The 14,806-nt window shown below is 44.0% G+C and overlaps 1 protein-coding gene across 1 annotated transcript; it reads left to right on the top strand.

The window, feature by feature from the left end:
* The first annotated feature begins 2,926 nt into the window (after positions 1-2,926).
* On the top strand, positions 2,927-13,623 carry si:ch211-153b23.7. Its single transcript, XM_046296713.1, has 7 exons — positions 2,927-3,488; positions 7,708-7,870; positions 8,037-8,180; positions 8,314-8,448; positions 10,444-10,728; positions 12,227-12,352; positions 12,880-13,623. The coding sequence occupies exons 1-7, from the start codon at positions 3,361-3,363 to the stop codon at positions 13,138-13,140; spliced, it is 1,242 nt and encodes a 413-aa protein (XP_046152669.1). The 5' UTR covers positions 2,927-3,360; the 3' UTR covers positions 13,141-13,623.
* Positions 13,624-14,806: the final 1,183 nt, after the last annotated feature.

Raw genomic sequence — 14,806 nt, 5'->3', positions numbered from 1 at the left:
TGCCTGAGCTGCCTGCCTGTCTGAGCTGCTTGCCTGAGCTGCCCGTCTGCCTGAGCTGCCCGTCTGCCTGTCTGCCTGAGCTGCCCGTCTGCCTGAGCTGCCCGTCTGCCTGAGCTGCCCGTCTGCCTGAGCTGCCCGTCTGCCTGTCTGCCTGAGCTGCCTGTCTCAACTGCTTGCCTGAGCGGTCTGTCTTCCTCCATCACAACAGGCACATAGTATGGCTTCGACTTCAGAGGAAGACTATGATGCTCAACTGGAAGAGCTTCTGAGTAGGGTTGCAAAAACTCTCAAACAAATTCCCTGCTTTTCCAGAAATCCTGATTGGAGGATTCCGGATTTCCTGCATATTCCCTGCCGATTCCAGCAGGGATTTAGGAAAAACCATGGAATTTATTGAAAATCCAGAAATTATGCCACCCTACTTCTGAGACAATGGCAAGCCTGTGGTCTGGCGGTCAACCCAGAACTGGTAATGTGATTTCAAATAAAAAATGGATCCAAACAGTTTGTGTAGTCTTGGTCCCATACCAGAACCCTTTGTCACAGCTAAAACACTTCTATCGGAGAAACATGTTTTCTTAGAAACCTTTCAGAGGTGAACATCTTTAATGAATCGGTTAACTGAAAAAGTATGTAATGGGCCAGGAATAGTAGCAACAGCAAATGACAATCCAAAGAAACAAATGATTAATGCCTACCATGAGTGTAATCTAAACCTTTTTTTAGGCTGAAATGTTGGACACCCCTGCTCTAGCATGTCATCATTTTTAACATGTCTGTGTGTTGTTGTCTCATCTCCAGCGGCGATCGGAGCTAGCGACAAAACAACAAGAGCCAACAGCAACACAGCTGATGACACTGTTGAAGACATGGACCATACAGAGTCACATCTAGGTTACGGTTAGGGAAAGGAGCCCAAAAGCATATTTGTAAATATATAATATATATATATATATATATATATATATATATATATATATATATATATATATATTATTGTTTTAAACATATTGGGCTATATATATAGACTATGCATGGTCCATATTATCAGGTATGCTATTAGCAATAAGCATTATCACCTGCAGTATAGGGATGCTGATCTGCCCATCTGCATTTACCATGGGCTAATCAGTGTTAGGGAAGCTACTCTGAAAATATAGTTTACCAAGCTACCAATTACTTTACACTGGAAGATGTTAAGATACACTAAAGCTACCCTTAAGAAAAACACTGGCTAATCATTAGCTAATCCCTAGTTAGCATGTATTGATGAATGTAAACATGAAAACACATGAATAAGCTATTTGGCTTCAGATATTCAAACACAAGAGGCATGGCAGTGCCACTCATAGTCTTGGATATACCATGAACCTTATGAAACCTTAAAGACAGAATAATAATAATATAATATAATAATATATGCCATTTAGCAGACGCTTTTATCCAAAGCGACTTACAGTCATGTGTGCATACATTCTACGTATGGGTGGTCCCGGGGATCGAACCCACTACCCTGGCGTTACAAGCGCCATGCTCTACCAACTGAGCTACAGAAGGACCACCCATACCCATGTAACACAATACAAAATGAACAAGGGAAATGTATTTTTAGGCGAAGGTGTCTGAGTGTAATCATGTTGGCCATATTGTATTCTGAATAAAATTGATTTACACCAATGCAGTCTTTATGGTCATTAGTATTATGGCATATTTGATTTTGAATGCCATAATGGATTTGAGGCTAAATCCAGTGCAGACCTAAAGATAATCTGTGGCGGCCCCCTGACTAAATTACAAATGTAGAGGATAAAGATACAATATCCTTCAAGGAACCTTAGACCCCAAAACATGTCATTCCGATGTCTGAGTCCACTTGTTTTCCTTAGAGCTGATTCCAATAGCCACAACATCAAAGACAGGTGTAACTGTATGTATTGTTGTCTAGCAGGATAATACAGCACTGAATGAGAGAACATTTGACTTAGAAAGTTGTCTGCTAATCAGCTACAAAAAAAGTCAAGCTTACATTCATCATAAATATTCCTAGTTTACAGTATATTTCTGCCCATTGTACCACTGTGTTTACAGGTCTATATTTACAAGATGTATTAAGAGATCCTAATACTGTTTGGTTGGTTTGTGTATGTAGTTACAGGTCTATATTTACAAGATGTATTAAGAGATCCTAATACTGGTTGGTTTGTGTATGTAGGGCAGACAACTGGCTACTTGTATTCCACATTTGAGCAATATCAGATCTTGCAAAATTGGGTTACAAAAGCTTATGTGGCCCATCCCCCTCCAACCAGGCATTTTCTGAACTTTGAGTTCAGGGAGTGTGTCACAATATCTATAAATCTAACCACTTTTGCAGTCAAATATTTTGTTGGCTGCTTTGTGATGATAACATTTGTGTTCTTTTACTGACATGTAATGCCTTTGCTTTAGTAACTGTGATACTTGTGAGATTGGGGACTGGTCAGTTGTTGGTACATTGAGAGTATGCTGTGAACTCCAGACTACACTCACTCACTCAGAGAGAAACAGAAGCATGAATGGAATTCCCCACTGATGTCATACTTCTTTATTTGTACTCAAAAATACCTTCGAAATCTTTGGAACAACCTCTTAAAAACCCACACTTTGAAAGTAATGACGTAGAAACAGAACAATATGTACCTATTGTTCAGACCCAGACAGAGTTGAGATGAGTTCTGTGACTTCCCATTCTCACATTATTAAAGTCTAAAAACCCTCTGACAGAGTTGAGATAAGTTGAGTTGTTCTGTGACTTTCTATTCTCACATTATATATACGATGTTTAAAAACAACCTAAATTGTTCTCTGACTTCCTATATTCTAACATCATTTGCATGTGGGTGCAGGCAGCAGGGTATGTTTAGACTTCCTTTTTAGGTAGACAGACAGACTGAAAGTCATATTCACTTTCCACCATATGCTCTGTGGAGGCTTTATACAACTTGGGTGTGTGTTCATCACATCAGAGGATTCTGGATCAGTTGAGAATTGATTTCAATTTGGTCAATACTTTGTGTTCATCACATCAGAGGATTCTGGATCAGTTGAGAATTGATTTCAATTTGGTCAATACTTTGTGTTCATCACATCAGAGGATTCTGGATCAGTTGAGAATTGATTTCAATTTGGTCAATACTTTGTGTTCATCACTTCAGAGGATTCTGGCTCAGTTGACAGTTGGATCAGGTCAAATACAAGTGTCAAATCTGCACACTAGAGAAGACAGCCTTGACCAATCTTGGCAACTTATTTAATTCTTATTTGTTTTTTTATTTCATTTGAGTGGAGTTTGTCAGGTTCATTTGTTGTCTCAGATCAGTCATGGACGGAGGTTCACTTTCAGCAGCATCATCATCATCATCGTCAAGGCAGGAGGCAGATTCTTCACCCTACAGCGTTAGTGCTCTCCTACAGAACCCAGAGGAAAATGGGGCTATAGAGGAATCAAGGTATGCATGTCCAAAACACCACCACAGTGTGGCTGATTAAAACCAGCTGACATATTTGTCGCCTTGGAAGTTGTGGGAATGTACGTTTTTGATTTCCCATTGGTTCTGGGAACGAAGCCATATGTTTCCTGACCACTAAAACGCAATGTTTTTTTTAAACCTCCTGAGAACACCAGTAAACATTTAGCCTGTTCTGGGAACATACATTGTTTTGGTTGCAGGGATGTTCTGAGAGCATTTTACTGCTAGCTTAGATTAACTGTTTTGAATTCCAAGCACAAATATGACACACAGAAATGAATTTGCTTAGGCATTAATCATGCAAACATTAGTTTTTTTATTTTGACATGGCATCAGTGAGATTGAACCTAACCTTGCTATCCATGGAATAAGTCCACTCCGCCTCAAGGATCACAATAGCATGCCATGTTTTTAACTCATACAAACCTGTTCATTTTAGTATTCAACCAGACCCTATTTTAAAGGGGAAAACACACTTAACCAGATAGAGGATAGAGATAGTTTTGTTGATACTGAGAAAATAATGTTTATGTTTTTAAATTCAATTCTTAGAATGTTACACATTTTTTATGGAATTTTTTTGTTATGTTCTGAGAACATAACTGTAAATAGAACCATAAGGACACCTGTGGAAACTTTATGCTGAAGTACTGAAATTCCAACCGAAGGTTTTTTCTTAACGTTCTCTGAACAATTTGAGAACATCACTTTAAATATAGTCGTAAGGAAACCTGTAGAAAACATTATGGAAAGGTTGTATGCACAATAACCATAATATACAACCAGGCTCTCACCAAATTCTACAAAACATATGGTTCTTAAAACGTTATGTGCTAGCTGGGTAAACACTTCCAATACTATCAGTGAATAACAGGGTGTATGTGAATAAATGGATGTGGGTGGTTCCATACATTCAAAACAGGAACTTGGTATGTCAGGGGAGTTTCCCAGGTCAATAAGTTGAATTGTCCATCACTGTTCCGGTCACATGACTACTGTTGAGGCTCTATGACTTGTTCAGAAGCTTTAAAGGGGAACCAAGAGCTATGTTCCAGAGTTCTAGTAAGTGCCAGTGCACTACCGCCTGTGTCAATAAGGCACAGACTTCTCAGCAGAGGCTGTGGTGCATTCACGTACAAAAAAATACAACTCATTATTTGGCCATTTGTTTCCAAATAAAACACTACTTCGACTGCAGTGCAATGATCTGTTTACTCCTGTGGAATGACATTGCAGAATGATAATTAGATCATAGTCCTGTTGCACGGAAGGTTTTTATCCTGAAATTGTTTTTGTCCCAGAAGTGGCTGAGACGAGCTTGTGCAATGACCCAATTATCAATTCTTCTGATAGTAGTACTGCACAGCACCCACACATCAAAAGACATTGACGGCATCCCAAATGGCTTCTTATTCCCTATGTAGTCCACTACTTTTGGCCAGAGCTCTGCTCAAAAGTAGTGCACCATGAAGGGAATAGGTTGCCATTTGAGACACAGTCATTATTTGGTTCATAACGTGTAGGTCAGTAGTAAAGTAATACTCCCTACTCAGAGAGAATAGGCCAGTAGTAAAGCCATACTCCCTACTCAGAGAGAATAGGTCAGTAGTAAAGCCATACTCCCAATCAGAGAATAGGCCAGTAGTAAAGCCATACTCCCTACTCAGAGAGAATAGGTCAGTAGTAAAGCCATACTCGCTACTCAGAGAGAATAGGTCAGTAGTAAAGTCATACTCCCTACTCAGAGAGAATAGGCTAGTTGTAAAGTCATACTCCCTACTCAGAGAGAATAGGCCAGTAGTAAAGCCATACTCCCTACTCAGAGAGAATAGGCCAGTAGTAAAGCCATACTCCCTACTCAGAGAGAATAGGCCAGTAGTAAAGCCATACTCCCTACTCAGAGAGAATAGGCCAGTAGTAAAGTCATACTCCCTACTCAGAGAGAATAGGCCAGTAGTAAAGCCATACTCCCTACTCAGAGAGAATAGGCCAGTAGTAAAGCCATACTCCCTACTCATAGAGAATAGGCCAGTAGTAAAGTCATACTCCCTACTCATAGAGAATAGGCCAGTAGTAAAGCCATACTCCCTACTCATAGAGAATAGGCCAGTAGTAAAGCCATACTCCCTACTCAGAGAGAATAGGCCAGTAGTAAAGCCATACTCCCTACTCAGAGAGAATAGGCCAGTAGTAAAGCCATACTCCCTACTCAGAGAGAATAGGCCAGTAGTAAAGCCATACTCCCTACTCAGAGAGAATAGGTCAGTAGTAAAGCCATACTCCCAATCAGAGAATAGGCCAGTAGTAAAGCCATACTCCCTACTCAGAGAGAATAGGTCAGTAGTAAAGCCATACTCCCTACTCAGAGAGAATAGGTCAGTAGTAAAGTCATACTCCCTACTCAGAGAGAATAGGCTAGTTGTAAAGTCATACTCCCTACTCAGAGAGAATAGGCCAGTAGTAAAGCCATACTCCCTACTCAGAGAGAATAGGCCAGTAGTAAAGCCATACTCCCTACTCAGAGAGAATAGGCCAGTAGTAAAGCCATACTCCCTACTCAGAGAGAATAGGCCAGTAGTAAAGTCATACTCCCTACTCAGAGAGAATAGGCCAGTAGTAAAGCCATACTCCCTACTCAGAGAGAATAGGCCAGTAGTAAAGTCATACTCCCTACTCATAGAGAATAGGCCAGTAGTAAAGCCATACTCCCTACTCAGAGAGAATAGGCCAGTAGTAAAGCCATACTCCCTACTCATAGAGAATAGGCCAGTAGTAAAGTCATACTCCCTACTCATAGAGAATAGGCCAGTAGTAAAGCCATACTCCCTACTCATAGAGAATAGGCCAGTAGTAAAGTCATACTCCCTACTCATAGAGAATAGGCCAGTAGTAAAGCCATACTCCCTACTCATAGAGAATAGGCCAGTAGTAAAGTCATACTCCCTACTCATAGAGAATAGGCCAGTAGTAAAGCCATACTCCCTACTCATAGAGAATAGGCCAGTAGTAAAGCCATACTCCCTACTCAGAGAGAATAGGCCAGTAGCCATTGACCATTTATATTTTTATAGGATAATCCATTATTTCCCCAGCATGGCAGCCTGCTGAAGAGGAAGGAAGTTATCATTTATATTTTTTCATGTTAGATTACAATAAATGACCAAACTGCCACGGGAAGAAATAGCATCTTGGTGTCCTTCCAAGACAGTGTTTATGATTGAAAACTTCCTTAATCTGGGTCACATTAATCTGCAGTCCAAGAGGAAGAAAACATGTTGGATATTCAGGACACAGAAGGGCTGGAGATCCATCTGTGAGGTTGAATGGACTCGACAATGTTGTTGATGGACATGCTCTTTAACTCACTATAACATGCTATATTGGATTCAAGACAAATCAAAACATGCTGATTCATGCCTCAAAATTAGTGTTCTTTCATTCTGATGATACCCTAGTTTTGAGAAAAACAACCTTATTCTGGAAACAAGAGATTATAAATGTTCCTCATTTGCCTTAAACACACAAAAACACCTTAACTGAAATCCTTACCTTTGTCATTGAGTCGATGAAGCCATAAAGGCTTGAACAAGCTGATCTCAGGATGCAGGGTTTCCTCTAGACACAAGAAGCGTGCAGGAGGCACAGCACAGGGATCATTAGATGGCGATGATGATTTGAATCTGCCACAGTTGACAGGTAGCTCACAGGGGAATGGACTAGATCAGGAGTAGACAGCCTTGTTCCAGGAGTGCTGCAGCATACTGAAGGATTGTGTTCCGACTAGGCACCACACCTGTCCAACTGAGCTAATTGGGTGTTTGAGAGTGATGGTGTTTGTGTTTGCAGGCATGTGTAAATGCTACACGGTGTTACTGTGTATGCGTGTGTGTAGGTGTGAGGTCATGCATAGTAGTAGTTCATGCTCCTCTATGTGAGTACAAGTATGTTTCTATCTGCTTGCAGGTGCGCTATGTTCAGGCGAGTGCTGTTGGTTTCCTACACAATATTCTCACCGTGTGTGTGTGTGTGTGTGTGTGTGTGTGTGTGTGTGTGTGTGTGTGTGTGTGTGTGTGTGTGTGTGTGTGTGTGTGTGTGTGTGTGTGTGTGTGTGTGTGTGTGTGTGTGTGTGTGTGTGTGTGTGTGTGTGTGTGTGTGTGTGTGTGTGTGTGTGTGTGTGTGTGTGTGTGTGTGTGTACAGGACGAAGGTGGTGGAGGAGGAGATAGTCCCTGCTGGTGAGAGGTTGTTGTCCGGGGAGGACCAGGGGTCTCTGATCACTGACAGTATGTCAGTCACCTCAGCTGACCAGGAGAAACTACTACTGCTCAACAGGAACACTGAGCTACGCAGAGTCAACAAAGAGGTGACACACAAAACTACACCGCAACTAACTATAGGAATTAAACCAGAGACAAGTGTACCACATTCTGTGAATACAAAATATTTTGGACGAGGCCAGAATGGATGATGGTGATGATGTATGTCTGTATTAGCTGATGACGGTGGCGATGATGATGTGTCTGTGTTAGTTGATGAAGCTGAATGAAGACTGGGACCATGTGTATCGCAGCACAACTCTGAGTCTCCAACAGAGAGTCGAGACTCTGGAGCAGGAGAGCAACACAGTCAAACAACTCAACAATACGCTGCTGCTCAAAGTAGACCACGAACAGGTACCGACAGACCGGCAGAGGACACACACGCACACATGCACAAACAGATTAACGTATGTGCACGCACAAACACACTGACAGACACACACACTCGTACACACACACTGACTGTATCCTGACTGTGTTTCTGTAGAACAAGAGGGAGTACTATGAACACACACTGATGCAGGAGTTGAAGAAGAACCAGCAGCTACATGAATACGTCAGATTGTTGGAGAATAGACAACATCACATAGACCCCACCAGAGACTGGACAAAGAGCACACAGGTGAGCCCCATGACTATCATTATTATTACCTCTAGATCCTTTTAAAAGTGTATGTCCTCTGTCATGCATTCTTTTAGACTGTATCTATACTATATATACCATATACAGTTGAAGTCGTAAATTTATATACACTAAGGTTGGAGTCATTAAAACTCGTTTTTCAACCACTCCACAAATTTCTTGTTAGCAAACTATAGTTTTGGCAAGTCGGTTAGGACATCTACTTTGTGCATGACACAAGTCATTTTTCCAACAATTGTTTACAGACAGATTATTTCACTTATAATTCACTGTATCACAATTCCAGTGGGTCAGAAGTTTACATACAAAAAGTTGACTGTGCCTTTAAACAGTTTGGAAAATTCCAGAAAATGATTCCAGAAAATGACCTCCACAAATCTGATTCATCCTTGGGAGCAATTTCCAAACGCCTGAAGGTACCACGTTCAGCTGCACAAACAATAGTACGCAAGTATAAGCACCATGGGACCACGCAGCCGTCATACTGCTCAGGAAAGAGACGCGTTCTGTCTCCTAGAGATGAACATGCGAAAAGTGCAAATCAATCCCAGAACAACAGCAAAGGAACTTGTGAAGATGCTGGAGGAAACAAGTAGAAAGGTGTCTATTTCCACAGTAAAACTAGTCCTAATTCGACATAACTTGAATGGCAGCTCAGCAAGGAAGAAGCCATCTCTCTAAAACCGCCATAAATAACTAGACTACGGTTTGCAACTGCACATAGGGACAACGAACGTACTTTTTGGAGAAATGTCCTCTGGTCTGATGAAACAAAAATAGAACTGTTTGGCCATAATGACCATCGTTATGTTTGGAGGAAAAGGTTTGAGGCTTGCAAGCTGAAGAACTCCATCCCAACTGTGAAGCACAGGGGTGGCAGCATCATGTTGTGTGGGTGCTTTGCTGCATGAGGGACTGGTGCACACAAAATAGATGGCTTCATGAGGAAAGGAAAATTATGGGGATATATTAAAGCAACATCTCAAGACATCAGTCAGGAAGTTAAAGCTTGGTCGCAAATGGATCTTCTAAATTGTCAATGACCCCTAGCATACTTCCAAAGTTGTGGCAAAATGGCTTAAGGACAACAGAGTCAAGGTATTGGTGTGGCCATCACAAAGCCCTGATCTCAATTCCATAGAAAATGTGTGGGCAGAACTGAAAAGGTGTGTGCGAGCAAGGAGGCTTACAAACCTGACTCAGTTACACCAGCTTTGTCAGGAGGAATGGGCCAAAATTCAAGCTTGTGGAAGGCTACCCTAAACGTTTGACCCAAGTTAAACAATTTAAAGGCAATGCTAACAAATACTAATTGAGTGTATGTAAACTTCTGACCCACTGGGAATGTGATGAAAGAAATCAAATCTGTAATAAATAATTTTCTCTATTATTATTCGGACATTTCACATCTTTAAATAAATGGTGATCCTAACTGACCTAAAACAGGGCATTTTTACTAGGATTAAATGTCAGGAATTGTGAAAAACTGAGTTTAAATGTATTTGTAAAATGTATGTAAACTTCCAACTTCAACTGTAGATATATGTATAATGTAACGGTTTTCCTCCTCTTCTGAGGAGGAGTAGGAAGGATCGGACCAATATTCAGCATGGTAGGTGTTCATATTTTAATGAAATATAACTGACCACTGAATACAAAAGAACAAGAGAAATAAATGAAAACCGAAACAGTTCTGTATGGTAACACACAGACACAGAAAACAACTACCCACAAATCATAGTGGGAAAACAGGCTGCCTAAGTATGGTTCTCAAACAGAGACAACGATAACCAGCTGCCTCTGATTGGGAACCATACCAGGCCAAACACAGAAATACAAAAACATAGAACAACACATAGAATGCCCACCCCAACTCACGCCCTGACCAAACTAAAACAGAGACATAAAAAAATGTCAGGACGTGACATATAATATATCTACTGTATGTGTCTACCCTCTCCTTCCATCCTGTAGACCAGTTTGAGCAATGTGACCCATCTTCCAGAAACCTCCCCCATCTCTGACGCTCCTGGGGGGTCGAATCTGTCCCCCAGCCTCAGCCATGGCACCATACGCGGCCTCTCCTCCTCTTCCGGCCATGGCCCACCATCCCATCTCTTCTCCTCCTCCACCCCAGGTAGAGGGGCCCTGAGTAGTGGTAGAATCAGTATTGGCCCCTACAGGGCACTAGAGGACCAGGCAAACCCCCAAAAGGAGGTGCAAGACCTAAAGGAGCAGCTGGAGGCCCTCAGATGCCAGGTAGTTCACCTCACTTCCCCCTCCACACCCTCCTTCTCCTTACCCCCTCCACTCTCTCCTCCATAACCCCTCCACACCCTCCTCCCTCCTTCTCCTTACCCCCTCCACTCTCTCCTCATTACCCCCTCCATACCCTCCTCCATAACCCCTCCATTCTCTCCTCCATAACCCTCCACACCCTCCTCTCTCCTTCTCCTTACCCCCTCCTCTCTCTCCTCATTACCCTCCTCCATAACCCCTCCACTCTCTCCTCCATAACCCCTCCACACCCTCCTCCATCCTTCTCCTTACCCCCTCCAATCTCTCCTCATTACCCTCCATAACCCCTCCACTCTCTCCTCCATAACCCCTCCACACCCTCCTCCATCCTTCTCCTTACCCCCTCCACTCTCTCCTCATTACCCTCCTCCATAACCCCTCCACTCTCTCCTCCATAACCCCTCCACTCCATCCTTCTCCTTACCCCCTCCACTCTCTTCTCATTACCCTCCTCCATAACCTCTCCACTCTCTCCCCCATAACCCCTCCACACCCTCCTCCCTCCTTCTCCTTACCCCCTCCACACTCTCCTCCATAACCCCTCCACACCCTCCTCGATACCCCCTCCACTTTCTCCTTGATACCCCCTCCACTTTCTCCTCGATACCCCCTCCACTCTCTTCTCCATGCCCCCTCCACTCTCTCCTCCATAACCCCTCCACTCTCTCCTCCATAACCCCTCCACACCCTCCTCCATCCTTCTCCTTACCCCCTCCACTCTCTCCTCATTACCCTCCTCCATAACCCCTCCACTCTCCTCCTCCATAACCCCTCCACACCTTCCTCCATCCTTCTCCTTACCCCTCCACTCTCTCCTCATTACCCTCCTCCATATCCTTCCCTCCACTCTCCTCATTACCCCATAACCCCTCCACACCCTCCTCCCCCTCCTTCTCCTTACCCCCTCCACACTCTCCTCCATAACCCCTCCACACCCTCCTCGATACCCCCTCCACTTTCTCCTCGATACCCCCTCCACTCTCTTCTCCATGCCCCCTCCACTCTCTCCTCCATAACCCCTCCACTCTCTCCTCCATAACCCCTCCACTCTCTCCTCCATAACCCCCCTCTCTCTCCTCCATAACCCCTCCGCTCCCTCCTCCTCCTTACCCCCTCCACTGCCTCCTCCTCCGTACTCTCTCCTCGATGACCCCTCCACTCTCTCCTCCATAACCCCTCCACTCCCTCCTCCTCCTTACCCCCTCCGCTGCCTCCTCCTCCGTACTCTCTCCTCGATGACCCCTCCACTCTCTCCTCCATAACCCCTCCACTCCCTCCTCCTCCTTACCCCCTCCGCTGCCTCCTCCTCCGTACTCTCTACTCGATGACCCCTCCACTCTCTCCTCCATAACCCCTCCGCTCCCTCCTCCTTACCCGCTCCCTCCTCCTTACCCGCTCCCTTCTCCTCCAACTGTGTTTCACCTAGCATTAACTACCAGTGTCCCTGTCCTCTGTCCAGACTGAGATCTATGAAGCAGACTACCAGACGGAGCACAAGGACCACAAACACACCCAGCAGGAGAACAAGAGACTGAGGAGGACAAGAGAGGAGATGAGACAACAGATGGCCCTACTACAGGAGCAGGTAGTGGGATATATATACACACACACACACACACACACACACACACACACACACACACACACACACACACACACACACACACACACACACACACACACACACACACACACACACACACACACACACACACACACACACACACACACACAAATATATAATATACATGCACACACACACCTGAATTAATAACGACAGCTGGGCAGATGGGATGTATCGTAACAGATGAGGACATAAACTGACATCGGGCTAAGTTGAACGTGAAAATAATGGGACACAGCATATCCGTAATGACCACATGGTTTCACAAGACGTCTGGGAGATGTGCTGCATGTGAATGTACCAACAGGGCTTAGCTGTAAAGATCACTTTTATTTTATATCCTAGGGTCAGAGTCAATTCCATTTTAGGAGAAACTTCTATTCCATATCATAATGTCTTTTCAAAAGGATTTGATCAAATAGGGATATATTTCTTGAATTGACTAAAAATGAACTAACTAACCACTGTCTCTGGTCTCCTTTGTCCAGCTCAAGGTATATGAGGATGACTTTAGGAAGGAGCGGTCAGACAAGCAGGTCCTGCAGCGTCTACTGATGAAGAAAAGTCCCGCTCTGGTCAAACAGCCTGTCCTGGTCCACCGCTGTAATAACGAGCAGCAGCCAGCAGGGGGAGACAGGAGGCGGCAGAGAGAGGAGCAGAGAGATGCTCACACCAGTACATCCCAGCCAGACCACCACCCGCTGTGCCCCAAACACTGTGAGAGGAGGAACACTGAAGAGTCCACATGAGGCAGACGACACACAAAGATGCTCACACACATTGCACTTGTATTACGATGTTGGTATTACCACTAACATGTTGAGGACTAGCCTACTCCAGTCCTGAGTGACTGTGTCTATCTGACAATGAAATGATTTGTATCTATTATCTTTCTCTCAAATTGTATGAACCTTCTTTTATTTCCTAATTCTGCCGATAATGTTGATTATCGATAAAGGGACTGAGTGATTTTCCAGTTGTCTCTGCCTCCTACTTAGATAACATGGTCAACATTACCACCTAGTGGTTTTCTTGATCCTACATAATGTCATGCTTTTTGATGCGGTTGTTGGGACATCTCTGTAAAAGCCACAGTGAATTCAACTAATTAAATACAAATACACCCCTTGATTTCAAATAACACCAGGATGTCCTTAAATACAAGTGATCAACTTCATTTGTTGTCATTTTCTTAAAACAATTATAACAAATGTATAAAAATTATGAAATACCGTTTTGGTCATTCTTCTAATTTCCCTGAAATAACTCTGCGTCACTCGTCCTCCACACCCTCCAACCAAGCCAAGTCTCCTACATAGGCTACCATGCTGTAATCCGCAGAAAAGGGGGACTGAAGATGGGTGGTAACTTTCCAGTGTCAAAACATCTCCCATCCACACCTGCTGGTGTCAGTCCTCACCAAAGCTACAGCATACTGCCAATATAGCTTCTAAAATGTCTGATCCAAATGGCACCCTATTTCCTACATAGGGTACTACTTTTCCCCAGAGCTCATTGAATAGGGTGTTACTTGTCCCCAGGGCCCAGTGAAAAGGGTATTACTTTCCCCAGGGCCCAGTAAATAGGGTGCTACTTTTCCCCAGGGCCCAGTGAATAGGGTGTTACTTTTCCCCAGGGCCCAGTGGATAGGGTGTTACTTTTCCCCAGGGCCCAGTGAATAGGGTGCTACTTTTCCCCAGGGCCCAGTGAATAGGGTGTTACTTTTCCCCAGGGCCCGGTGAAAAGGGTGTTATGTTTCCCCAGGGACCAGTGAATAGGGTGCTACTTTTCCCCAGGGCCCAGTGAATAGGGTGTTACTTTTCCCCAGGGCCCAGTGAATAGGGTGTTACTTTTCCCCAGGGCCCAGTGAATAGGGTCTTACTTGTCCCCAGGGCCCAGTGAAAAGGGTGTTATGTTTCCCCAGGGAGCAGTGAATAGGGTATTACTTTCCCCAGGGACCAGTGAATAGGGTATTACTTTCCCCAGGGCCCAGCGAATAGGGTGCTACTTTTCCCCAGGGCCCAGCGAATAGGGTGCTACTTTTCCCCAGGGCCCAGCGAATAGGGTGCTACTTTTCCCCAGGGCCCAGCGAATAGGGTGCTACTTTTCCCCAGGGCCCAGTGAATAGGGTGTTACTTGTCCCCAGGCCCCAGTGAAAAGGGTGATACTAGGATAATAGGGTGTTACTTCTCTCTCACAGGTTTACTGGTGCTGCACAGATCAACATCTCACACTCCTCAAATAGCAGGTTTACTGATGCTGCACAGATCAACATCTCACACCCCACAAATAGCAGGTTTACTGGTGCTGCACAGATCAACATCTCACACCCCACAAATAGCAGGTTTACTGATGCTGCACAGATCAACATCTCACACCCCACAAATAGCAGGTTTACTGGTGCTGCACAGATCA

The sequence above is a fragment of the Oncorhynchus gorbuscha genome, linkage group LG13, assembly GCF_021184085.1.
Source record: "Oncorhynchus gorbuscha isolate QuinsamMale2020 ecotype Even-year linkage group LG13, OgorEven_v1.0, whole genome shotgun sequence".
In the NCBI taxonomy this organism is placed as follows: domain Eukaryota; kingdom Metazoa; phylum Chordata; class Actinopteri; order Salmoniformes; family Salmonidae; genus Oncorhynchus; species Oncorhynchus gorbuscha.
This window is presented reverse-complemented; position numbering and strand designations above follow the sequence as displayed.

What these genes read in the sequence shown, in the direction of transcription:
- si:ch211-153b23.7 (XM_046296713.1), top strand. Translation starts at nt 3,361, where the DNA reads ATGGACGGAGGTTCACTTTCAGCAGCATCATCATCATCATCGTCAAGG. An exon ending in TCAAAGTAGACCACGAACAG is followed by an intron (nt 8,181 to 8,313) that starts GTACCGACAGAC and finishes GTGTTTCTGTAG; the next exon opens with AACAAGAGGGAGTACTATGA. An exon ending in TGGAGGCCCTCAGATGCCAG is followed by an intron (nt 10,729 to 12,226) that starts GTAGTTCACCTC and finishes TCCTCTGTCCAG; the next exon opens with ACTGAGATCTATGAAGCAGA.